This window comes from Choristoneura fumiferana, chromosome 5 (genome assembly GCF_025370935.1).
Source record: "Choristoneura fumiferana chromosome 5, NRCan_CFum_1, whole genome shotgun sequence".
NCBI lineage: Eukaryota > Metazoa > Arthropoda > Insecta > Lepidoptera > Tortricidae > Choristoneura > Choristoneura fumiferana.
Window position 1 is genome coordinate 3,944,868 of NC_133476.1, and position 26,708 is coordinate 3,971,575.

Below are 26,708 nucleotides of genomic sequence, written 5' to 3' on the forward strand. Positions count from 1 at the left end.
GCTACCAAAGCGAGCGCGCATTTTAGTCTGTTCTTAAAGCTGCCGTATGAATAGTACAGATGGCGCTTTTCGTATATGTTGACCGTCCCTTCAGACTTCCTTACAACTACAACTTTGCTCCAGTTAACAACTTTATACTTGCAGTATGAGTAAAAAAGTCACCAGAACACAAAAATTATCTAGGTTTTCTGGTCAATTTTAATTTTAATTACTGCGTGAAAAGTAGTTCCAATAATATTTACTAGATGGCGCTGTTATCAATTATTTCTTTCAGACATTACGCGACCCATGGCGAGCGGCTGAAACACCTGAAATGTCCACAATGCCCATTCAAGACCGATCAAAACAGTCATTTAAAGAGACACCTGATAACTCACCAAGCTGCTAAGCCCTATAAATGCCCGCATTGTGACTTTACTTGTGCTAGTTTGGTAAGATTTCACTGTCATATAGTTTGTTCTCAAGTTATTTATTTCTTTCGTGCCGAGCATTGGGAAACTTTTAAAATTGAAATTGAATAAAAACGCTAAAATAATACATTTATTCCCCTTAATCCTTCCCTTCCCTTCCCTTTCCCCTTCCCTTCCTTCCTTTTTCCCTTTTCCCTTCTTTTCTTTCTTTTTATTTTTGATATTTTTGTCTCGATTTTTTATTTCATTTCATTTCCTGCTGGCATTCTACTAATCTAGATACCATATCAACTTCAACTCTTTCATAAGAAATACAAAGTAATGGTAGTGGTGTTGCTTGTGCTAAAAGGAACCGGCTCAGCATAAGCCAAGTCCACGCAGCGAGCTGCCAATCCATTCCCAATTCCCATGTGAATCCCCAAAAATAACGTCGTTACATAAACATTGCGTTAAAAATCCCTGTGCCAAATTTTATGTCTCTTATCCTAGTGGTTGAGATTTCGACATTTTATCCCGATCCCATAGAAATACCGGGATATTTTACCCTAGGTATGTGTTATTCTAGACGTCCAGCTATCTATTTACTAAATTTCAACCAAATCCGTCCAGCCGTTTTCGCGTAAAGGAGTACTAACAAACAAAAATTCCCGTGGAAGTTCCCAAAAAATGTTCTTTTGTGTTTTTTTTGGCAGGAAATGGGGTTAAAATCCTGACGTTTTTTTATTTCAGGAGAACCTCCGAAAGCACGCTCTCCATCGCCGCTTGCACCCGGGTTTGCCGCTGTACCGCTGCCGCGTCGGCGCTTGCGCATACGGCGTCAACACGGCCACGGAGCTGCGCGCGCACTTGACGACAGAACACGCCGACCAATACGGTGCTAGGGAAGCTGTTGATGCTGTCAAGCGCCATCTGTTGATAGAATAAATAACTTGTCGGAAAAAGAGTTTTGAATACAAGCTTTTTTTGCCATCTGTACTTGTGTTGTTATCCAACTACATCTCAGTAGTAAATTATAAGTCAATCCGATTTTTAGAAGTGAGTAAAATTAACAAATATAAAATTTAATTTGTCACCTATAATACGTATAATAAACCGACTCAATTTACGCTGACTTTTTAAGTTTTGTCTTTAAGTATCTTTTATTTTACCTTTATCTGGCTTTGAACTTAAAACTTCATTCAAATACTATAATTTAATTCTATCAGAATTCATTTTATCAGCGGTTGCCTTAGTTGCTATTCATGTCAATGCCACTAAAGAAATCAAGAGGAGAGACATCTAACGTTAAATTGTTGAACTAAAATAACATTCGGGGAGGCCTCGTCTTGCATACGCTTATCTGGATAAATCTAGATGGCGCCCGTGTCTTCAACTAAAAATATTATTTAATCCTAAAATAGCAATTAATCTTTTTTTATCATTCAGTAATAAATATTGAAAAACACAAATCACATTTGTCACTGAAAGACCTCGATTTATAATATTCGGACCTAGCAACACAGAAACATCACAAATTTACACCAAATCATCACTGCAGGTGGCGAAATCTAGAACTAAACTTAACACCTGCATACTCAACTTATCGCGTAGACACTAGCGCCACAAGCAATTGCATTGAATCGTCACTTTATAACGATACCTATAAAAGCGGGGGAAAAAAATAATCTGTTCCAAAACGTCAGTGAGAAAAGACGTGCGTGTGGATTTTGCGTAAAATAAAATCGTAAACGTCAGTGACTATTAAATAAAACATAAGTTAATTATTCTCGGTTTTGTTTTGCAGTGCACTTGGGAGTTCTTATGCAATTTTATCGATTAGCTCTGTGCTATTTTGTGCGTGCTGTGAAAATTGTTTTTTAAAATGACCGTTTGCTGAAAATCGATTGAAAAATAAAAATGTCTCTAAAGGTAAGTCATTTGTTTTAGTAATATAATATGACCTTGTATCATTTCACAACGCTAGGCATTTTCTGTTTATCGTGTTTAACAGCAAATTGTAGGTACTTACAATCTCGTGTTTTGAATTTGTCGTTTTGCAACTAAATAAACAGTAATATTTTATTAACCTCACTTTTACGGCATGATTATCTTGTACATTTTGTTAATTTTCTTTTGTCTGAAAAATGTGCATATTTGCTTAGAACATCTTGCATTGTGTGGTACCAGTAATAAAAGGGTTGGTTTGGTACATAATAGCAAGTCATCGCGACAGGACCTTCATATTTATTATGTTCAATAGGTAGGTACCTACTAGGTAACCTACTAAGTGCTGTTATTTGGTATTATGTTTTTTCCATCAGCTGCTGGTTTTTCTCACGCGTCATTTCGACCACGTGACGAATGACAGCTGACTTCTGACTAGCTTAGGTACTTTTATTATTATCGCTAACTAGCTGTTACCCGCAACTCCGTCCGCGGAGAATTCTTTTATCTCTATCCCGGGGGAACTACCCTGCAATTTATAGGGATAAAAACTATCCTACCTATGTCCTTCCACGGGATTCATACTATTTAATTTTGTACCTATATCGAATTATTTTCTAAATTAGTTTAGCGGTTTAGATGTGAAAAGTTAACAAACGAACAGACTTATATACAACCTTTCGCATTTATAATACTTACCTACCGATTATAAGAAGTCTTATTATTTATTCGTGTGAAATGCTACAAAACACACGCCGAATTTAAGGTGCGTGCTGGCTAGTATAACTTTGTCATCTGATAACCTTACAAACAAAAAGTTGGAAACCCCCGACTTTCAAAGTTCAAGATCTCAAAAAACGGCTGAACCGATTTTGGTAAAACATATCTGGGTAAGGCCGCGAATTTTAACCAATGTGACATAGAAATAACATAAAAAAAATACGTGACGTTACCATAAAACGTAACGCAAATTTTTATAAAGCCTAGATCAAACTGGTAAAAATTCCCATTAGATAACGTATGTATGAAAAAAAATACATGTCATATAATAAAGTGAAGTTTTTATTTTTACTAGAACTTTCTGACGATACTGATCTTAAATCTGTCCTATATGAGATCTATAGAGCTAAACATGGAATGTGGAAGTAGAAGTACCTCTAGTTGACGCACATCTTTCCAAAAGTGTATCTTACATGCCTCTCTAACTGACAATAAGGTGCACATTTATAAGCATAACGAATTTGGATGTGGTTTTTTTTATTCGACTGGATGGCAAAATCAAATGAGTAAGAGATCACCACCGCCCAAAAATCTGCAACGCCAGGGGTATTGCAGACGCGTTGCCACCTAGAGGCCTATGATGGGATACCTCACGTGCCAGTAATTTCACCGGCTGTCTTACTCACCACGCCGAAACACAACAGTGCAAGCACTGCTGCTTCACGGCAGGATTAGCGAGGAAGATGGTGGTAGCAATCCGGGCGGACCTTGCACAAGGTCCTACCACCTAGTTGTGAGCATGCTTGTGACTTCGACTGTACAAGCTATTAAATAACTCAAAGAAATGGCCAAAACCCTAAATCACAGGTTTTACCAATTTAGGAAGTAGTATCTTAGTTAAGTGGACAATGTAAAAAGATGTTTTTGGAAATAAATTATTATGATTATTAAATTTAGGTAACAAATGAACTAAGTAGGTAAGTGAATCTCTCCGTTTGTCTCTCACTTTAAATACGCTATGCATGTAGCAGGACGTGAACACAGAACTCGCCACAATTCTCTTGTGCCGATCCCTGCACCTACAGATTTAAATTTATTTAACTTCAAAATATCCATCTAACTAACTTACTGTGCGTGCAGTCTAAACCTAATAATAAACTGGTGTAAGTTAGAATTTTTCTGTGTGAACTTCCCTTTACCACATTTTTTCGTTACGTTATGTACAAAATACGTAGCATTTTGTAAAAATGTAACGTAATCGTAACGAAAGTGTAACGTATTTTATACAAAAAATCGTTTATCATGGTGAATAACGACATTTTGAACATAATAACACATGCCACTTACATGGAAAAGATTACCCTATCGTATGAAAAAGCAACCAGTTAAAAATAATCACTACTTACCCTTAAAATCGAACAAGCACTTTCGACGTTTTTTCGAAAAAAAACCTCCGCGTCACTTTTGATGGCTGTTTGTCAACAAACTAATGAGATTTATTTATCTCATCGATGTTGCCCTATTAGAGTATTAGTTGCCAGTGTACAAAAACAAATTTCTACCGAAATTGGCGTTAAAGGTAGCTTAATTAAGCGTCACCTAAGTATTCGTAACGAAAACGTGGTTTTTTGGCACGTGAAAAGAAATAAATATAAAACATGAAAATTATTTCATTATCATGATTCCGCAATCGGTAGGACTATCGTTATATCATAAAATTTTGTTTTAACAAAATCATGATCATGAGAAGTTAAATAGCATGAAAATAATAAGGTATTAAGTACTCGTGGTCAAAAAAAATAGTCAATTTTCGTTACGTTTGGACGGTAATATATTTTTTATTATTTTTTTAAAAGGGTTTAAATCAAGTATCTCATTTGCGACCTTGAGAGTTTATATCGTGTCATATAATAAAAAAAAAAATTAACCTCTAGGTGTTATCAGTTTTTTTTTATCAGCGTTCCAAATTTGAAACGTCCAAATTGGTCAAAATTCGCGGCCTTACCCATCTAAGAACCATCGCTAGAAAACCTGCTATCAAATAAAAAAACCGCATTCAAATCGGTCCACCCGTTTAAGAGCTATGGTGCCACAGACAGACACACAAACAGACATACAGACACACATACACACATAGCGGTCAAACTTATAACACCCCTCTTTTTGCGTCGGGGGTTAAAAATATACGAGGTGACGTTTAAACCTACTTCACTTACCATAATTTCATTTTCCATAATTTCACTTGCCATACCAACGTTTGCCATAAAATATGTATATAGAACGGTTTTATATTCAGGATTTTTTTTAAATGTCATCTTATAGAATGCAGTAGGTTCGGTTAGGTTAGTTTAATATCAACTCTGAAGAAGATACTATTTCAGAAATAAATTACTGTATGACAAATGAAAATTATGGAAAACGATACATTATGGCATATGAAATTCGGGCAAACGATAAAGACCCATTAAAAAGCTTTTCATAAGGCTGTTTTCATAAAATTTTCATAAGGTCGCGGGCTCGCGGGTGAGCAGTTACTGTTTTAGTTTACTGATATGGACCCCCGCAAAGTAGCGCCTGATTCAATCAATTACTTATTTAAAAATCTTGTTAAAAATACAGGGCTGTGGAAATAGCAAAAGAACATGGTTTCGCATCGGTGGCGTGCCTTCGACACACCTGCATTCCCAGCGGGTTGCCTAAATTTTACGTGACATCAGTGATGTCAAGTACACGGCAAGACGGCTTTGTTTGACTGTCCTGGCTCCGACAGAAAAATGTGCACTCAACGCCACTGTACCTTAAGATGCAAAGAACAAACTTTTATAGTAAAACAGGAACATCAGGCACTGTCGTCGCCATTTCTTTTCAATTTCGCAGACAGAAAACCAGTTCGTAGGACAGGATGGCGCTGTATTAAACCAAACCTGTTTACTTGCGATATAAACTAACCAACAAAAAATTGGAGAACCTTCGACTTAGTCACTTTAAAGTTCAATATCTCGGAAACGTCTGAACCGATTTTGATAAAACATGTCTAAGAACCATCGCTAGAAAACCTGCTATCAAATAAAAAAAAACTCATTCAAATCGGTCCACCCGTTTAAGAGCTACGGTGACACAGACAGACAGACACACACACAGACGCACAGACACACATAGCGGTCAAACTTATAACACCCCTCTTTTTGCGTCGGGGGTTAAAAACTGGACTATGTAGGTAGATAAACCACCACCATCTCTGCCTATATTAGGTCCCATCGCAAACATCGGACACAAGCCTCCTCTTAGAAAGAGAGGGCTGGGGCCTTAGTTTCCTATGCGGTCCCAGTGCAAATGGGTACTTAACACATGATTGGAACTTGATAGAATTTCTTTGAAGGTCTGTCCCTTCGCTGCAAAGCTCGTGGTAAATTTTAAATGTAATTTCGCACTAAATATTTCGCACCGAAAAACTAAGAAGTGCCAACCCGATTTCGAACAAAGGACCTCTGCTTGTGAGGGCATAGGTCAGGCCACAAAGCTATCGCGACTTTCCAAGTTTGAGAAGTTTCGGGGTATTTTTATCCCGGTCATGTTCTTGTGGAATAAAATTGAGTAAAACATATAAAATCTATAAAATCCAGGTTAGTATAAAATTTACCGCGCAGGCAAAGCTGCGGGTAAAAGCTAGTGACGTGACGTCACGCGGCACTGGCTATACCTATCTTTTTTAAGTAGCCAGGCAGTTACCAATAAAATGTTTTTGGTTTTTCAGACGAATTATTTCATATTTATTTCTGACTGTTAGAGCTAAGTCCTTCAACCGAGATTTAAAATACTTGGTTAGCAAGTTGCCAATTTCTATCGCTATAAAAGAGGAACAAAACTAGTCTGCAGACGGGGTTGCCTCTGCCTCGTACCTCAAACCCGTTCGACCCGACGCAGGCTCTTCCGAGCCGTTGAACTGAGACATTATGCTTATATTACAGTATTTACAGTCAACTTTTATTAATAACTCAGCAAAAATAGCTCTAGAGACGCTAGCAGTGACCTATAGCATATAGCACCCAAAATCGAATCATAAGTACCTAATATTGATATCAAAGAATGCAAAAACGTCTATTTTTTAAATCCTCGATGGAAAAAGAGGGGTGTTATAAGTTTGACGTCATGTCTGTCTGACAGTCTATGACATTGTAGCTCTCAAATGCATGGACCGATTTCGATTCGGTTTTTTTATGTGAAAGCACTCGCTTATTTCTTACTATAATTAAAATTTTAAAATAAAGTAATCGAGGAATCTGTTTTTACAGGTCAAAATTAAATGTCTTTGGACCTTTTTTTTGTAGCTACTACCCTCACTTTACCATTCGCTGAGCTGAAATTCTATCTTTTTAACTTCATCAAAGCAATTGGACGGCATGGCAATTGAAAACTCTGTAAAGCCCCAATGGGACGGGGACGTAAAATCTATATTTATTTTCGCCAATGTTACTAATATAAATCCAAACCACACAGAGTAGGTCGCCTATAAATATCGTCTGTCATTCTGCAAAACGACGACACTGGAGGCACTGGAGATAAAGCATTCATGGCCCGTTCTATATTCATACTTGTCGCTAGGGTGTCGGATGTGTAGATTGCGGGTAGTCTGAAGTTTATGCGTATGGGGTTGAAGTAGTAATTAATATCTCAGATTTCTTGATGCAGTCCCGCATATCGTCGTACATTTACTTCAAAACATTGGTGTGGCCAGTCAAAGTGCTGACAGAATTAGGATTAAATTTGTAACACAATATATAAGCACTAGCTTGCGCCCACGGCTTCGCCTCATATGCAGTCCTAACTTATTATCCCTATAGGATATATAGATTAAATATAATGACCCCGATAACTCACGTCTTAAATCGAGTTTAGCTCGACATGTCGATTTAAGACGTGAGTTATCCGTGTCATTATATTTAATATGACTGAGTCTCACAGTAGTTTCACGTTCAAAGATAGAGATTACTAGCTTTTGCCCGCGGCTCCGCCCCAGTGGTATTCGGTTATCGCGCGCTGTTCTCTCGGGAACTGGCATTTTGCCGGGATAAAAAGTAGCCTATGTCACTCTCGGGCCCATAAACTCTATGCCAAAAGTCACGTCGACCCGTCGCTCCGTTACGGCGTGAAAGGCGGACAAACACAGTTTCGCATTTATAAAATTAGTATGGATAACAGATCGCAATCCGCAAATCAGTCTTCATGTCTTGCCTACATCACCGGCCCTCTATGAAAAATTACCTTTCTAGGTCCAAGGATTCAAACCAAATCCTTTCTTAAAAAAATAATCAATAGTGCCTTGCTGTTACTTATCTCATGTCGGCCTCAATTTAAGTGCTTAAGTCTAGACTAGACGTGCCTAGAATTTGTTTCCAAACGCATAAAATACTCGAAGTGTCTGGCAACTATCTTTGTGACTGTACCAACCTTAATTAAATGTCATTAAGGGACTGTTGCGACCGACTGTCTGCGGATGATAGGGTTGCCACCTTGTCATGTAGCCGATATTTTCAAAAACTACAACAACTAAAAATACTTCATTATCATCATCATCATCTCAGCCTATTTAAGTCGCACTGCAGGGCACAGGCCTCCTCTCAGAACGAGAGGGCTTAAAAACACTTGTTGACAAAAATACTTATTAAATTCATGTAGATTATACTTAGGTACTGATCATAATACTTTTATATGCAGAAGCGCGTAAAAAAGACATTTAAATTACCAAAATTAAAAGTTATGTGACTCCCGCCCATGTAGGTACCAATAACAGACATAAGCAGACAGTAGGTATAGTATAATCATTGGCACTCATTGGCTGCTAGCTAGGTACTTATAAGGAAAGAAAAACGCGCTCTGACTCGACGCGAGTTTTTGAAACGGACGTTGCCAGCGCGTTTAAAACGCGTGGAGTGCAAAAGCTCTAAGCAAAACGCAAATAGTGAAGTAAGGCTTTCGGTAGCCCTAACCAAACGCAATGGGTCTCTTTATATAACGCGAGGTCTAGACTAGCTACAGAGCACTTTGAACAGGAGATACCTTTAACTTTTCTGTACTGCATTTTAGTTTGAAACTATTTATTAAACGGTAAATCCGCCTATCGCTTACCTTGGAAAAAAATTTAAGTACCTAGATATCTCGATTTTCTGTGCTTACTGTGCTTACTATGTTAGTGTTTAATAAAGAGTAATTATATGGTATTATATTGTATTGTATAATTTGTTCGATATTTTTTCTGTTATTTTTCTTTGTAGCGAGGTGTACACAATACTTACACTAAATGCAAGGTTTTGCATCCGGGAAACATACCTAATTCACGCTTTTCTCGCTCTCAGAGTAACAAAAACGTTCACTCCACGCTACTTTCGCCTCCTGTCGTTATAGGTACCTCTATCAAACCAGCATTATCTTGCGAGAGATCTGATTCTCAGAACCAGCATCTCTAGATGGCGATATGTGACAGACAGAGTAAATGCAATGGAACGCGTCAACTACAAAGATATCGATACGGCCAAAGCTACAAAAATATGTCAATAAAGTCACTGAACTAAAAGAATTTCTTTGCTCACCCGCGAACTTATGATAGCTGACATAAGGTCGCGGGTGAGCAAACAAATTGCTAACCTACTATACTTGGTTCGGATAGGTAGGTATTTAACTAAATGTAAACAAAACAACGTCAATTGGTGTCTTAAATATTGAAATTCCCCCATTAAACAATTACATTCCTGTATCGAAATACACTTGTCTAAACTGCAATTCAATAGAATCTGACAATCCTGTAGACACTTCCAGCCTACTAATATAAACACCGGGCTGCCTAAGGCTTTGTGATGTGACTGTTATTCTTTTTTGATTCCTTTTAGATGATAATTGCAACAACAGGGACATATATAATCAACTGTGCCCACGATAGGGTGTCTTAAATATGTAGAAAATTGACAGATTCTATTGAATTGTACTTTAGTTTGTATTACAGTTATAGATAAGTAAAAAATAAAGAATAGTTTTAGGGTTCCGTAGCCAAATGGCAAAAAACGGAACCCTTATGGATTCGTCATGTGTGTCTGTCTGTCTGTACGTCCGTATGTCACAGCCACTTTTTTCCGAAACTGTAAGAACTATACTGTTGAAACTTGGTAGGTAAGTAGATGTATTCTGTGAACCGCATTAAGATTTTCACACAAAAATAGAAAAGAAACAATAAATTTTGGGGGCTCCCCATACTTAGAACTGAAACTCATCAAACCCATACGTGTGGGGTATCTATGGACAGGTCTTCAAAAACGATATTGAGGTTTCTAATATAATTTTTTTCTAAACTGAATAGTTTGTGCGAGAGACACTTCCAAAGTGGTAAAATGTGTCCTCCCCGACCTAACTTCTAAAATAAGAGAATGATAGAACTAAAAAATATATATGATGTACATTACCATGCAAATTTCCAGCGAAAATTGGTTTGAACGAGATCTAGTACTTAAGTAGTTTTTTTTTAATACGTCATAAATCGTAAAGTAAAGGAAACTTTTATATTATGTTACTTGCTGCTACGGAACCCTTCACCGCTTTTTTGCTACTGCAATGTAAAATAAATACGTAGTTCACTAGTGTTTTGTTGCTAGTAAATGGATTTAGGTTTTAATATAAGTGAGTTTCAAATTATAGATAAGTAAAATGTTTAAAATCCTTGAATGTACCAAATCTGGCAGCTAAAGTTTGTTTACATTTAGTTAAATACCTATCCAAACCAAGTATAGGTACCTACATTATTTATTTTATTATTATATATATATTTATTTTTTTCAGCATAATTTTATTTTATTGCATTTTGTTTGGTAGATTAACAAGCGCGTCGGTACGAATGCCGGTCGTAAAAGTAAATAGGCACAAGTACGTCATTAACACAATTTTTCACATAGGCCTGAAAGTATACAGATGGCATAAAAACTGCGTTGCTGCTTATAATCAGTTCTCGGAAAGTGTTAGCTATTTCTAAGTCATACTGTCATGTGTACATATTAATATGGATACGCCCTGAAAATAAGTATTAAAACAAAACGAAACTTTACACATTATGATTAAACTACGTAAAATGAAAAGCTCGCAGAAAAAATATATTTCGGTTTAGTATAGTAAAATGACATATGGGACAATTATCATTAAATGACAGGGCATGTCCCTGTTATGCGTAGTCTAATAAAAACAAAACAATATTTATACTGCCAGTAAGCCATAAAGGGCTCTTTTGCATGTCACTTTTTTTTAAACTTAGTAGGTACCTGTCTGTTCTGTCTATTATGATCTGAACCACTATGATTAGATTGATTGAAAATTAAATTATCGGAATCGATTGTACTTTTGATTCTGAATAGGAAAAATCAGATTTTTTCCAAAATTTTAATAAAAAGAAGGGTATACACTTTTTTTTAAAACGCCCACTTACATCTCTAGATTTTCGGATATTATGTGCAAAATTACACTTGAAATTTACCATGAGCTTATGTATTATGAAAGAAAATATCTTGAGGAAACCTGAAAGCCGGTGCGCATCTACTCTCATAATTTTCGCAATTAATAATGTAATGATTGTCATAATTATTGTAATTCATATTTTTTTCCCGTTAAAACTATATTTTTTTTAGAAATTATTAAATGGTGTAGAATTCTATAGGTTAGGTTAGGTTTGTATTATAACAATTCTGAACATTAATGGATTCAGAGAAAAAAAAGTTTTGAAAGACAATAGGTATGAACATTATGACTTGTGACAGTTATGAGAGTCGATTCATTTTACTTACTCTTCTACAAACTATTTACTATTTCGGAACTATTGGACTAGTAGAAATAATTGCATATTGATATATTTTTATGTACTTAATACAATAACAATAGCAAGCATGGACGGGTTCGGCCATATGCCACGTAAAACATAAAAAGACCGAAAAAAAGTGAACTCATCGCTCTATTTCATGCATTGCCAAATTCAAACTAAATTGTCTGACACAACAAATCAAACTGAAACATAATAAGATATATCTCCAAAGTAATTGAGCCAAATCTAAATGCACAATGAATCTTAACACTAACGCCGCTCAGTCCATAACTAAAGTAACTATATTTATGTCTTACCCCTTTGTCATATAACAGTGCTATAGCCGCTATTTTGATTCCTTGTCACGCCAGTCTCAAGGAAGTCTGCAATTACACTAAGAACTAACCATTTAGTTAATTAGAACTAATGGCCGGTGTGTGAAACCAATTGACAGTGTGAGTGGGTCAATCAGTTGTGATTGAGCGACTTTCGCTCTCGAGTGTAGTGGAGTGTGAATTTTGACGGTTGACGTGATGTCATATAATTATTAGCTATATAGTTCTGTTGTTTTTTCAGCGTAATTTTTGTAAAGTTAGCACAATATTGATTACAGATATGATATAAGTATTTATGATTATTAGTACCACTAGAACACTCCGTGAGCTCTTTAAAAAAACCTTCGGATTTTAGAAGAATGCTTCGGGTATTGACGATAACAAGCGATCGTGATATGCGGTTCTGTTCTGTTATCAACTTGCAAACCTTTGCAAAGTTACCGTAAAAAGTTAACTATCAGTACAAAATAAACCTTACTGAAATAACATTACGCTTCTTTATCTTATTCTATTTTTAACACAATATGACTTTTTGTCATGATACAAATAAAACAAAAGCAGCATTTTCGAATTCTTCCATCCCGCCTTAACATACTACTTTTATTTGGAAGTATATAGAGCTGTTGTTACTGTATCTGCTTCTCTTGGGTGTATCAAATGATTTTTTTTGGTCTGCTTTCGTTAAATATTTTTTATAGTACTTTTCGAAATCCCCGTTGCTTCTATAGCTTGGTCTTGAACATTATTAAAATATTTACGATCAATACTTTTCTTCAAAATTTTAGTTTCTTTACAAAATATTTATATGTAAGTATACATTATAAACAATTTCCCGTGATTGGCTATTTACAGAAATTCCCTGTTTAAGTTGATTCCCCATGGAAATCAATTTCCGAAAAATAGCAAATTAAATAAATAAGTAAGTGGTGGATTTAACTGCTCTCTAAAAATCAATGAAAACACAACGAGTGCACTCTTCCCGTGATGGATTGCTACTAAGTCAAAAAGACAATTGACATTTTCTACTACACGAATCCTTCCGATTTCCCCGAAACCCGAAGGTTTTTCTAAGAGCTCACGGATTGTACTCTAGTGGAATAATCCTACGCATATACAAAGTATATTAATTACTATTCTGCTATACTGTCACTTACTATGCTATCCGTTCATAAAAATCCCTGTAACACTTCGATATACGATTGTTTTTATGTTAATCATATAGATGCCTTATTTATAAAATCTAAAACAAAGTTTCTCGCTGGCTGGCTTAGGCTGTTTGTTAGTTGTCTGTCATTCAGTAACGGTTATATTTTATTCAGATGACGAACATAGTTTCCTACTAAACTTATAGTGGTAAACATGCTTGACAGGCTGAATTCTCATAAATTTATGAAACTTATGAATGCTAAGCTTATTGCTTGTCTAATGGCTCGGTCTGTTCTCGTTTTAAAATAAAAGTGGAAGGCAATAAAATCGAAAGGTACGCGTCGGTTGAAAATAGTTTTTATTTTACTGTAGTATACTCTCATCCCAGCCTATATACGTCCCACTGCTGGGCACTGGCCTCCTCTCAGAACAAGAGGGCTTGGGCTATAGTTCCCACGCGGGCCCAGTGCGGATTGGGAACTTCACACGCACCATTGAATTGCTTCGCAGGTTTGTGCAGGGTTCCTCACGATGTTTTCCTTCACCGCAAAGCTCGTGGTAATTTTCAAATGTAATTCCGCACATGAATTTGGAAAAACTCAGAGGTGCGAGCCGGGGTTTGAACCCACGACCCTCTGTTTGAGAGGCGATAGGTCAAACCACTAGGCCACCACGGCTTTTAGTATACTACTAGTTTTTATTTATATAAATATGTCACGTAATTTCAAAAGCGGCACTGCTGAGTGGATGCTGTTTCGGCTTCACATCTTTATTTGTTGGTTTTTGTATTCTTTATAATTTTTGTAAAAGTGTTTTTTCTTTTTCTGTTATGATGTGTTGGCTGAATAAACGTAGTTCTATTCTATTCCAAAATACTTCTATGTTAAAAAATCAAGATGAAAATCTCGAACACCAGAAGTGCGATCTCAAATTAGAAACACTGACTTTTGTGTTTTATAGTGTGAGGCAGTTGAGATTTTTCATAAATGGGTTATATGTATTCGTAAGTATGTGTTTGCTAGCAGATTTTCTAGCGAATGGACGTTTTAGCACTTTTTACAAAGTTTTTCATTAGTTCATCCCGTATGCTTATGATTGTTTCCTTAGTTTTGTTAGTTCATTTTGATCCACTTCCAGCGGTCGAAATGACTTGATATTTGGTATATTTAGATTAGATGACAATGCAAGTATAGTCAACATAAATTACAATCAGCAAAAAAAGCTTCTGTTGAATATGATTTTTAACAAATACATGCTTCAAACCAATCCGTGGTTCCCTTGACAAGAAGAGCTCTAACGAAAAGACAACCTTGTACTCCTATACCCCGGCTGTTAATACCAAAGTGATTCGTGCATCTTATTTTAATAATCATACTGATACTGTTTACTTTTTTTGTGTCCAGTACTGAACGACAGTTAACGTCTCGTTAAGCGAAGCTTGCGTAACTAATTAGTCAAACTTAAACCACTGTTGGTTAACCGCACTGCAGCCGTTATACGCCTAGTTAACCGCTCTCAGCTGAAAATTACGGTCATAAACGTGTAGTTTAAATGATTATAATGATACTTTAACATTAAATATGGCAATTGAACAAAGAAAATGTATGTTAGATGGGAGTTTGAAGTGCTTGGAGTTTTAAAGACTGAAAAACAGAATCTGATTGATGCATTTCTCTTTCATCGTCGTCGTTACCATGTCAGCCGTAGGATGTCAGCACTGTTGAACATAGGCCTCGGCCATAGGCCTGTTGTTGCTTCGGTTGGCAGCGGCCTGCATCCACCGTGAATCTGCGGCTTTCAGTTCATCCGTCCATCTTGTTGGTGGACGTCATACGCACCTAAATTATTTTAATACATGGCAAAAGCTCAATGGTGTTCCCCTACTAGTTGTATTGTGATGTGACCTTTCTGTGATTGCTATTCTAGAAAATATTCTCTTTCTTCGAGTTCCTCTCTAACTAGTGCAGGCTGGCAGTCAGCTCCGCATGTCTGAATAGGTCTTTTGCCAGTCTGAAAGCTCTGCGGAGATATTGCGTACCCACCATTTATCCTACGACCCACTGCTCTTTTGCCTGCTACTTTGCCCATCATTATTAGTTGAAAAGTTTGTATCTGTCGTGTCTTACGTGACCCTATTAGGCAACTTTTATCTTTTTACCCGATCGCCCAAAGAAGGGTTATGGTTTTCGAGCGTATGTATGTATGTAAACATGTAGGTCCATTTCTTTGGTCCTCGCTGCAGCCTAAACGGCTGGACGCATTTTAATATATAAGGTATCTTAGATTCGTCATAACTGTCGGAGTGACTGTCGGAATGGGGTCTGTGGAAAAAAATATGGCGGAGGAATGAAAAAAAAATTGTATTGTATCAAATAAAAGCTAATAAAAAGCCCATTTAAAATATATATGGGTCATAACTCATAACACTTTAATGTACCATTTTCACAGAAATATCAAGAAGTATTAAATAAAACACTTAATTAAAAAAATCAAAAAACCCAACTGCCTTAAAAACTAAATGGAAGAAAATAAGTCTAGTGGTCTAGAAAATTTAAAGTTTAACAGTCGGGACCCATTTAAGTCGTGACCAGCTCAAAAATTCTTAGTAAGCTTAGCTACTTAATAGAGTTCTAAACCACTAGACTTCTTTTCTGCCTTTTAGTTTTTAAGGCAGTCTGGTTTTTTGATGGTCTGCTCTGCATTAGCCTTCCAGCACGGCGTAGTACTTCAACTTGATCATTCGATCTATCCAGCTAATGGCAGCATGCGTCTATAGGCCGAAATATTATATAGTTCGCTATTTCATCCAAATATCAGTTAGGAAAACACGTTCCTTATAAACATCTACGTAAACAAGGTTAAATATAAACTGATTTAACTACAGTTTGCATATTTATGTACGAGTAATGCCAAGGTCAGCTTATCAAAGCAATAAAATATTGACGCAACTATTATCTAACATTTTACTGTTGGGAGACAAATTATAGTTACTTGTGTCACAAGGGAGCAAAATGGTGTATTTACGGCGAGGGCGTACATTGAATCCAGAATGTAGCGGAGGCTTCTACAATAGAATCCTGAGCGTAGCGAGGGATTCTAAAGTAGAATCCTGAGCGTAATGAGGGATTCAAGTGTTAACGCCCAAGATGAAAATAATTTTGCTCCCGAGTGGCTCATACAACTTTTCACACCGAGCATTGAGAAACTTGAAAAAAATAATTCTAGATATTATTAAAGAACAACCAGCATAGAAAATGGCATAGCTTTACAATTATCAATTTCAAAAAATGGCATTTACAATAAAACACTTTGAAAAGCCTTGAACAGAAAAGTTGCACTTTGCTCCCTCTCGTCAGGGAGGAAAAGTTACTTTTCTGAAGGAGAGGTGTGAAAAATAAATTACTTACATATTATTAAGCCCAGTAGCCTAGTTTGGATTTACAAGAAAATCGTGTAAGTAACTTAAGTAGCGGCGCTCGGTTTACCAACAAACTCGTTCGCTTTACCTCGCAGTGTAAAACGATTTACAACATTTTTCTAGAAGATCTAAACTGAGCTTATTATACAGGTTGCCCTAGGTAGTATTGTGAAGCGAAGATTCACAGGTAAAGTACCTCAGGGATTATTTTTTATCACCAAATAAAAGTAGCACGTCTATGTGAAACAAAATTAATTTCGCGGTTCGTTTTTTTTTTTTACTTGGAATTATGAAAGGCATGAAATTCTTTACAAGACTTATTTCGTGCCTTTTTATAATTCCATGTCAATAAGAAGTACCAACCTTAAAGGTTTTTATTTAAACAATATATATTCCTACTTTCTAAAGATTGCATCTTTAGTTCGCGTGGACGTAGAAACAGAAACTGAGTTTTACAACAGCTCTGCAATGTCTCGTCATGTGAATTTTTGAAACTAATTTCTGAGAAAATGGTCGCTGAAAGAAGATCATTTTTGCTTTTGGTACGGAACCATACCAATAGTAAAGGTCAGAGTATTTTTCTAGGAGTGACATAATACTTTTAAGTGTACTCAGCAGCCTATTCAAACGTAGTCCAGTTGTCATGACGTGATGCCACTTGGTATGTAAGCGGCTTAGCTTGACCCTGCGCATGTCAAGTCATTGTCGTACTTGCTTGCCTTCAAACGTGCTAAACTGAGTAAGCCACCTGTTTACGACTGTTATACGACTGCTATAGCACACATTAGCAACAGCGGCTGTAATGAGAAATATGACACACTATAGACTAACAAGGCAAGCTTTACATTGGGTAATTTGTCGACTATTCTAACTCGATCGTGTGTTTTTCATGGATATAGTGGCGTGGTGCGAATAGTTTTGTTATGCAACTAAGTAGCGTGAGTTAAGTATGTCTTACCGAAACCAGCGCCACATCTAGCCCTCGATGAAGGTAGAACAAGATTGTAGGACGTCCACTGTTGGACATAGGCTTCCCCCAAGATCAATGATTCTTTCAAGATTGTAAATGAAGATCTTTATTTTGCACTGGAAACTGGGAAATGGCGCCCTTTGCCGCTCCTCTTACTCTATCTATCCTGGGTGGGGCAAGCGCTAACACTTAACAGTTAGCTTACGCAAGCTTTTACCATACTTGTCATCGCTAAAAATTTTGGCAAATGGAAACCGAATTGTCACAGCGCCACGCTACTGTTGTATAGCTTTTAAGGTCAATGCTGTCGGACACCAAAACTAATTTCTAGGTAAATATTTTTTTTAAATTATTCATCAATTTCCATCATCTATGAAGGTGACCTAGTTTTTGAAAGTATTTTCCTCTAAGTAACCATAGAAGCTGGGACCGGTCTAAGTAGAGAGCCTTGAGGGAGGCCTAAGTCCCGCAGTGGACGTCTTTCGGCTGACGTGATGATGATGATGATGAACCATAGAATCTACAACACCTAGAGTACCACCTACTTACCTACATTATAACCAGGAATGTTAATATCGCTCGGGACTAGTCGGTTTTCGTCGTTTTTCAGAAGATGCATATGAGAAGAAAAAGCGATTTATTTTAACTAAACGCAAAACGAGAAAAATAAGTTTTAAAATATGCAGTTTTGTTTATTTTTAAAAATAGAGGAACGTTTTCTGCGAGTATTTTTTTTATCTTCTATATGAAGAATACATTCCCTTTACGTAGCGTTAAAAAAAATCTTTGGAAACTTTCTCTGATGCCTCTCCTGGGTACAGCCTGCTCTAATGTTTAACCTTTGGTACGCCAGTAGGTATTTTTTGGTATTCAAAAAGAAAGGTGAAATTTAGACTCATTCATTCTGCAACGTAACCGCAACTGCTCAGTCCATCTGTCCTGGCCCTAAGAAGGCTTGAGCTATAATTCTCTGTCACACGGTAAAGAGGTAAGTGGTTTAAAATAATATTTATCTCCCCTATACTCTGCGCTGGTACATTTTGCAACCATTTATCGACGTCAAGTTAGGTAGATGGTTGCGCGTCACCTTTTCACCGGCTAAATATATCACTGCCCTTTATAAGCACCTCAGTGAGCCATGAAGCACTTTTAAGAGCGTTATAGCCATTAGACCATTTATAAACGTAACGGGAAAATGTAAGAATATATCGCTGTTGCCTTTCATGCCGTAGGACGTCCACCGTTGGGCTTTGGGCACCCCCCATTGACCTCCAGTTGCTTCAGTAGGAAGCGGCCTGCATCCACTGTAAGCCCGTGGATTTATAAAGCCAAGCAAATTAGCTCGTTGAAGTGGCAATGGTTGCCTTTAGGGAATATTTGGATCTTAAATATGAAAATCGATAGTCAGCCTAAAGTTAATTACTTCGAAAGGGGTTGAACTGCATTTCATAAAGGGTACTGGCACGAAGGTTGAAAAAAATTACGTGATATTAGATGAAGACGAAGTTACCAAAGAGGTCAATAGGGCTAACCGATATCGCTTCTATTGGACCAGTCGTTTGTGACAGGGCTGAAAATACCATACAGAATAATTTAATGAAAAATACTGATGTAAGTAAATGGTAGATTGGGCAGTCTAGTCAGTATGTATACTTGGTGATCTTGGGTGATGAAATTGACCACTTCTGGTACGGAATACACCTACCTATTATTTTCCCAAGTCAAAAGTGAAACAAGCCAAAATCATCCCGGACTCAAAAAATATCATAGTGTGTTTTGAGTACCTCTGCCAACTCATTCGTGGTGAGACTAACAGAACCTGATATTTGAAGCATTCCCAGTCACTATTATTCATTCGTTCCGGAGCAAGGTTTTACAACCTACGAGTTTTATCGTAAAATGTTTTGTGCGGCCAAGTTAGCCGGTGTGGATTATTTTATTGCAGTCCGGAACCCTTTGACTTGACTACCAATAGTCAGTTAGCTGGTAGACAATACAGAGTAAATATTTGGGTAGTGCAAAAACTATCTACATATAAGTCGTTGTTGCAATGGTGCAGGAAGTTGTAGCATGATAGATAAATAGAAAGTCGACATTATTGAAAGTATTATAAAGGTCTTTCCACATCTATCGACGAAGAATTGGCTAAAGCCTATAGAGAAAACCTTTACGTCCACACAAGAAGAGTTAAAAAAGCATGGTTCGGCTCGGATGGGCACCGCTGATAGGCTGCGACGCGTCGATGTCTCTTTCGCTCTTATTGCGTAGACATAAAGCTTTTTTCTATCGGAGATTGCCGACTCCACATCGATAGATGTAGGCTCTAGGTAAGTCTTCATCATCATCATCAACCGGAAGATCACTGTTGCAATATGTTGAACAAATGCCTCTCCCTTAGCACTCCAAAATGAACAACAACTTGCCTTCACCGTTTGCCCGCAATTCCCAGTTGGTCTTCCGGTTCGTGGTCGCCACGGACTTTTCTCCTCCAACGGTTAACTTTTGCTTCGAGCGATGTGGCCCACCCATTGCTACTTCAACTTGCATATTCTTCGAGCTATGTCGATGACTTTAGTTCTTTAGTTATTCGTGTTTAAATACCAAAAATAGCCCAAATGAGGTAGGTAAGCAAGGAAACAAACACTTCCTCCAAACTTCAAAGCGCCGAGAGCGTGTTTGTTGCTCGTTAACTGTTTTCCGTAATATAATTTATGACTGAGGTAACACAAATCTATTCATTAATCACTAAGCGAAGATCCTGATGCACGATTATGCCGTTTTTATGTAGAAAAAATCTTTAAAATTGGGTAAAATATGAAAAACCGGCCAATGCGAGTTCAATGGATCCACAAATAAATTTAATTTACACTAAAGTAAAATAAACATCATATTTTGATGTTCTCTGATTGGCTAGTTTTTTTAATTAATGGAACGTGTTAGTTGAGTTGAGGTCCGTTTGATAACTTTGACAGTTGTATCACGTTTGTGATTGGTTTAACTAAATGAGCCAATCGCAAGCAGACTGTACGAGGTCAAACAGACCTACGATACTAACGGATACGAGTACTACAGCTTCGGTTGAAACCCTTATTGTCACTATTTTTCTTTATTTTAATATTTAATTGTGACTTGACTATTTAAGCGTTTTCAATTATCATTACATATAACTGTGTCTTCGTTATAAAAAGGAAATTTATGTTTTCCTATATCTCGACTTCAAGCACCTTGATTTGAAATTATTCTCACAAGCACATCCTTCTTTATGTAATGTAATGTAAATACAAAATATATCACTATATTGTACGGTTTAACCTCGGCTGGTTTCAGTTTTCTTGCCAAGAATCGTAATTTACGAGCCGCATTGTCAAGGCTAACTCTGGGTAACCTATGTTAGTATAACTTATGAATTTCATATTATGTCTCGCTGAATATTTTGCTTAGTCTATTTTATTATACCCGGTGGGCCCTGTAACAGGAGCAAAAAATTAAAACACAGGTTCTGCTACTCAAATGGTACTACTTTAGTTCTGCAACTTATGTTTATTACTAGGAATTATTTTTATTCCAAACAAATTAAATGGTATTTGCAATGTACGGCATCCAATAGTCTCAATTAAATCTCCTGTCTGTCACGTAACAAAATGACAGCTTTCGCAATACATACATTGGTTGTCCAATTAAACTTTAAACTACTTATGTATAGTAGAAACTACATACAAGTTATTTTCAAAAGTTGTAGAACTAAATTAGCTCAAAATTAAGAGTGGAAGCTGTGGTTTATTTTTTTGCTCCTATTACAGGGCCCATCTTGTATATAAACAGCTATTAAACATACCCAAAAAATGATGACGTACTCTTAGCTTACCCAATTTTTTTCTACTAAGTTTCGGAACATGAGCATCTACTCTGTAGAAATTAATTTGATATTGTCATAAATGACAAGATACGAGACAACAAAATCGCCGAGTACTTGCTTAAAGTTTATAATAAAACAACACCCTATTTTCTTAATTCCCTACATGACCAGCAAAGAAAGCACTTCTTTGTTTTACGCTTAAAAAGAAAACAAGCAAAAAGGTCGTAATTGCCACAAACCGGTCTTTGAAATACCAACAATGGTTTTTACGCGTAAGCAGTTCGAATTCTCTAACGGTTGTGTCATTATGCATTTTGTCTCAAGGTCGGGCTGTGTCCGTCTTTTCATTACATTCAAAGTTATAACTGCTTTGTCGCAAATAGTCGCAATGCAATTAGTTTTTTGTTGATGCATTCAAGTGGAGTGGAATGTTTATTTTGTTTTTTGCAAGTTGGTACCGAAGTTGTATGAACACATAAATATAAATACTTAATGAACGACGAACAAATGAATGAATGAAGAATAAACAAAGATAGGTCCTTATTCCATGGCAATTTCAAAAACCCTATATTTAAGGTATAATTTCTCTGCCAAATTTCAAAAACCCTTTCTCCGGTGGTGGGATCTGTGCGTTATTTGTCAGTCAATCGGAAGTAGATAGGTAACGTTTTTTAACCGACTTAAAAAAGGCGGAGGTTCTACGTTCCACTGTTTGTATTTTTTTTTTTAAGTAAGTATGTGTAGGTAAGATATGTATTTAACCAAATGGCGCACACTAGCAGTTGTGGTTACAACCTATACTATAAGGCAAAGGCAGTGAATCTACCACTTATTTAAGAACCTCAATCAATTCCTTCGTTTCATACCTATGATTGGTGCAAAGAATACGTCTTTCAAACTTCATTTTATACAACGTTTTTCCATTAGTCACGCAAGCGTTTGAGCGTGCCGTAGGGCTGAATAACAGATGTACTTACGAGTACTTTTAAAGTTGGGTAAGTACTACATTTGCATAAGCAAGCAGTCAAGAACTTGTTAAAGTTTCTTACCCAGCAAAACTTAAAAGAAATTTATGAGCACTATTAGGTCCGTTACACCTTTTGTCCCTTCGAGACTTCAATTAGCGCAGCCTGCGGGGTCAATGGCCGTGTGCCCTTAGTTTTTGTGGTGCGCTCGCGCATTGCATAACGTTGTGATGGAATGGAATCAATTTTCCGTTGCATGCAACTGCAATGAGATACTCGGAATTTTGGATGATCGATAAAGTTGCGTACTAATGCCGTATCCATTATTTTGATTAGATTTTTTGTCTTTGTGCTATCATCATTTGTATAATAAATATCATGGGAGAATACCCGGGCCATTCTCATTTTATTGTGCACCTGTCTAATTACCGTACCGCTTTTTTACCGCACTAGTGACACGGTAATTAGACTTGAGTGCACAGATAAATGTAAATGGCAGCCGTCCTTTTTCTAGATGTGCACTCAGTTGCAGTGTCGTGTCGCTTTTGTATGACAAAAAAAGCGGAACGGTAATTACACAGGTCCACGATAAAATGAGAATGGCCGACCCACTACTAATACTAATGGACGTAGTTCCAAACTTAGTACAAATGGGTACTAGACATTGTATAAACATACTTATGTAGATAAATACATAAATATAAGTACCTACACTTCATCTAGATTGGACTCTAGAACAAACATGCCTCATCATCATCATCCCAACCTATTACGCCACACTGCTGGGCACAGGCCTCCTCTCAGAATGACAGAGCTTGAGCCGTAGTAATAATTATACAAATTATTATCATACCTAACTAATTTTCTTAACGTGTGCCCGGCCTGGGAATCGACCGCGAGACTCAATGTTCGCTGTCAAGTTCTCCAAACACTAGGCAACCTATTCGTTATAAGGGTTTTGTATCACTCCCAACACGTGTGGACTAATTTCACTGTGTCATGAGGTAATGAAGCGTAGTAGGTCAACGTTGTTGACAAAGCCGGGGAACAATGTCGTAACTACAGTTACGGGATTAGTGTACGGGAGGATATCCGGACATTTTAATAGTCCTTAAGAACCCTGACGATGCTTCTACGCGGCTTTAGAGATAACGAGCTCTAGTTCGAAGTATATAGAGTGGCTCATTTAGATCGGTCAGTATGGGAAAATCTGAAACTAAGACATACGAAGGTCAGTTCGTATATAGGAACCATGTCATCGATTTTAGTAACCAAAAAAACTGCATTCGTATATTAATAAAAAGCTTGTATTCAGCTCGGGAATCGAACCCAAACGTTTAGAAAAATAAAACTTACATGATTAAAGAATATGAAAACAAAGCATTTTATTCATCCTAGATATCGTGTTTCATAAACATTTATTGCTTATGACCTCACTATCGATATCCAATTATTTTGTTTTGGATCAACCAGCAGGGCTACTACGAAACCCGAAGTTCGTATCGTAGCGTCCCTCTCGCTCTTGTATTAAATAGTATAAGTGTCAGAGGGACCGCACGATACGAACTTCGAGCTTCGAGTTTTGTAGTAGCCCTGCTGGTTCGAGTTTTTTTTCAATTTATTTTTTATTTATTTATATTCAGGATAACAACAGCCATAAATGTAATACAAGGAACATACAACATGGTTACATCACAAAAGGCCAATAACAGTTATCCATTAAGTTTTAAAATCTATGTCATCATAGTGGAAATGTTCACACCATCACACCAGACACGCCAGCTCATGAACAATCTCTAAAGTATTATAAGAAATTGCGTATTATAATTATAACTATCTGTTTCCTGCAAGAGTACCTAATGTCAGAAAGACTAAAAAAGAAAGATAACATGAGTTTAACAAGCGTACATGAGTGGGGTGGTCAATGTTTTCTTAAGAACAGATCTTCGTGTGTCTTATAGTTTCAGACTTGCCCATACTGACTGATCTAAATGAGCCATCCTGTATAATGCATGTGCTTAAAAATCTTTTTTTTTTAATGTTTCTGGAATACTCGGCTAGTCTAGCGTTGGAATTGGCAAAATTCGACTTTGTTTCTTGTCAACATTTTGTTTTTTATACAAACACAAAAAGGAACCAAACGTTGATTTTAGTTAGCACTATTTTTTTTAAAAAAAAAACGAGGAGCTATGTGAAGCGTGTGTGAATGTGAACAATAATTTGACATGAGAGAGAATTGGACCTGTGACAGTTAGCACGTCAGGACGTGCGAATCTTTCATTTTCATTACAATATGCAGTATATATTAACACCTGGGCGACCGAGCGCGGGCTGATACTTGATATACCAAATTTCCCTCACATATTTCCCTGACACAGCAATTTTCGTCGAAATCGTTGGAGCCGTCTCCGAGATTATATGTCCATTAGTAGACGTCCTACGGCTAATACGATGATGATGATGAACATTACCTTGTGTTCATTAGATTACTTGCGAAACAGTTCCCAGATTGTGCTTTCACCCATGACTCATCGTTGACCCGGCGAATTACTCCAGACGACGCCATAAAATATAAAACTATATTGCCTTGTCAGTTTTATGTACAGTTTTATAGCTGACAATATATTAGTGGGTCATTTTCATTGTTTTTTGATGGTGTTGGTAAACTGTGCAATGCCGGATGGTCTTAGAAAAGATCGTAACAGAAAATTATCATCATTGTCTTCCAATGACGACAACGACGATGACGAAGACGACGACGATGTGGCGAGTTGACGTTCATTGTGGCGTGCTAAGGGGGAGGCCTTTGTTCAGCAGTTGACGTCTTTCGGCTTATGATGATGATGAAGATGTCCTCCAATGGAGTGTTACCACAAAGGTCACGTTCCTATTACGGCCATAGCATGATACGGTGTGTAATGAGTAGAGACTTTAACACTCTATTCCCACTGGGAACGTTTTAACGAAAGAGAACTAGCAAAACTCGGTCGCCCAGGTATTATAATTTACAGTGTTAAATTAAAGTAGGTACATAGTGAAGCGTGAATAATTAGCAAGTCATAGTGACTTTCTGCTTTGAATTTTAATGAATTGGCACTCATTTAATCATTCATTAGTATAATTAATTTGTGCAACTGGCACGACCTTAAACTAGTTTGACAACGTCTCTCTGTATACTAACGTAAAAAATATAAGGAGCTGATTGCCAACCCTAGTAATAATGGAATGGCACCTGAGAAAGAAAAAGATACCTTGAGAAGAGTAACGTTTGTACAATTAAGTATACTTGAATAACACTCCCGTTCAGGCAAATCACACCGCCAACCGATACACCATGAAGAGGAGTAGGTACTTGCCGTATGCCTGCGTGTTGTGCCGGTGGCCGGGTGCTCCGCCGCGTGCGCAACTGTGGAGGCTCCACCACGTGCGCCAATCCTCAATTTTATTTATCGTCACTAGGTCACAACAGTCACAAGAATCCAGTTCCAAATAGACTGATAAAACATCAACAAAACCGATTTTTAGGAGATGAAAAAAACGTGTCGCACCGCATCGTCCATAGCCGCGCGAGAGGAGTTTTTCTTATTGGCCACCCAACGCTAGTGTGTCGCGCGGTTGGAGAGGCAGCTGTTTGCCAGAGGCGGCCGAGCAAAACGGCGGCAATTTAACCTCTCATTCCAAGGGCACGATGGACAGTAATGAAGTGCCTGAACAACGTTATACTGAGTAACTGACTAACAGACTACACACAGTACACTACAGGCTAAACCACTCGAGTTAGCCTATAGGGCAGATACATTCCCTGAGGATCATAGGCAGACTACAGGAGAGCGTAACTGGGACAAATCTTCTATAGAGTGGTCGTGGTCATCATTGTGAATCACGATGAGTGATGATCTTGGTAATACGCGCCATTCGTCGCGGACTGCCGCTTTCCGGTACATTCGTAGACCGAGCACTTTGTTGCGGCCTGGATCTGGTCCGTCCATCTCATTGGTGATCTCACGTGGCCTGGTGCCTTCAACTTTTCCCTGCATTACGAGACGCTCTATGGAGTCATCACACGACGAGCTAAATGACCGAAGGTCAGAATGCGTGACTTCACTGTGGTTGATAGGCGCTTTCTGATGCCGAG

General features: G+C 37.4%; 2 protein-coding genes across 3 annotated transcripts in view; both read left to right on the forward strand.

Annotated features, from left to right (window-relative positions):
* The window catches only part of LOC141427933 (uncharacterized), a 44,909-nt gene extending 43,502 nt beyond the window's left edge, over positions 1 to 1,407 (forward strand). For both annotated transcript variants that reach the window (XM_074087543.1, XM_074087544.1), the window contains exons 5-6: positions 275 to 431; positions 1,140 to 1,407. In XM_074087543.1, the coding sequence (XP_073943644.1) occupies positions 275 to 431; positions 1,140 to 1,334 (352 nt within the window). In that variant the 3' untranslated portion in view covers positions 1,335 to 1,407. The remainder of the gene's footprint in view (positions 1 to 274; positions 432 to 1,139) is intronic.
* Positions 1,408 to 2,072: 665 nt separating this feature from the next.
* LOC141427935 (uncharacterized) overlaps positions 2,073 to 26,708 on the forward strand; it is a 75,333-nt gene continuing 50,697 nt past the window's right edge. Inside the window, exon 1 of the mRNA XM_074087547.1 lies at positions 2,073 to 2,318. Coding sequence (XP_073943648.1) covers positions 2,307 to 2,318 — 12 coding nt within the window. The 5' untranslated portion in view covers positions 2,073 to 2,306. The remainder of the gene's footprint in view (positions 2,319 to 26,708) is intronic.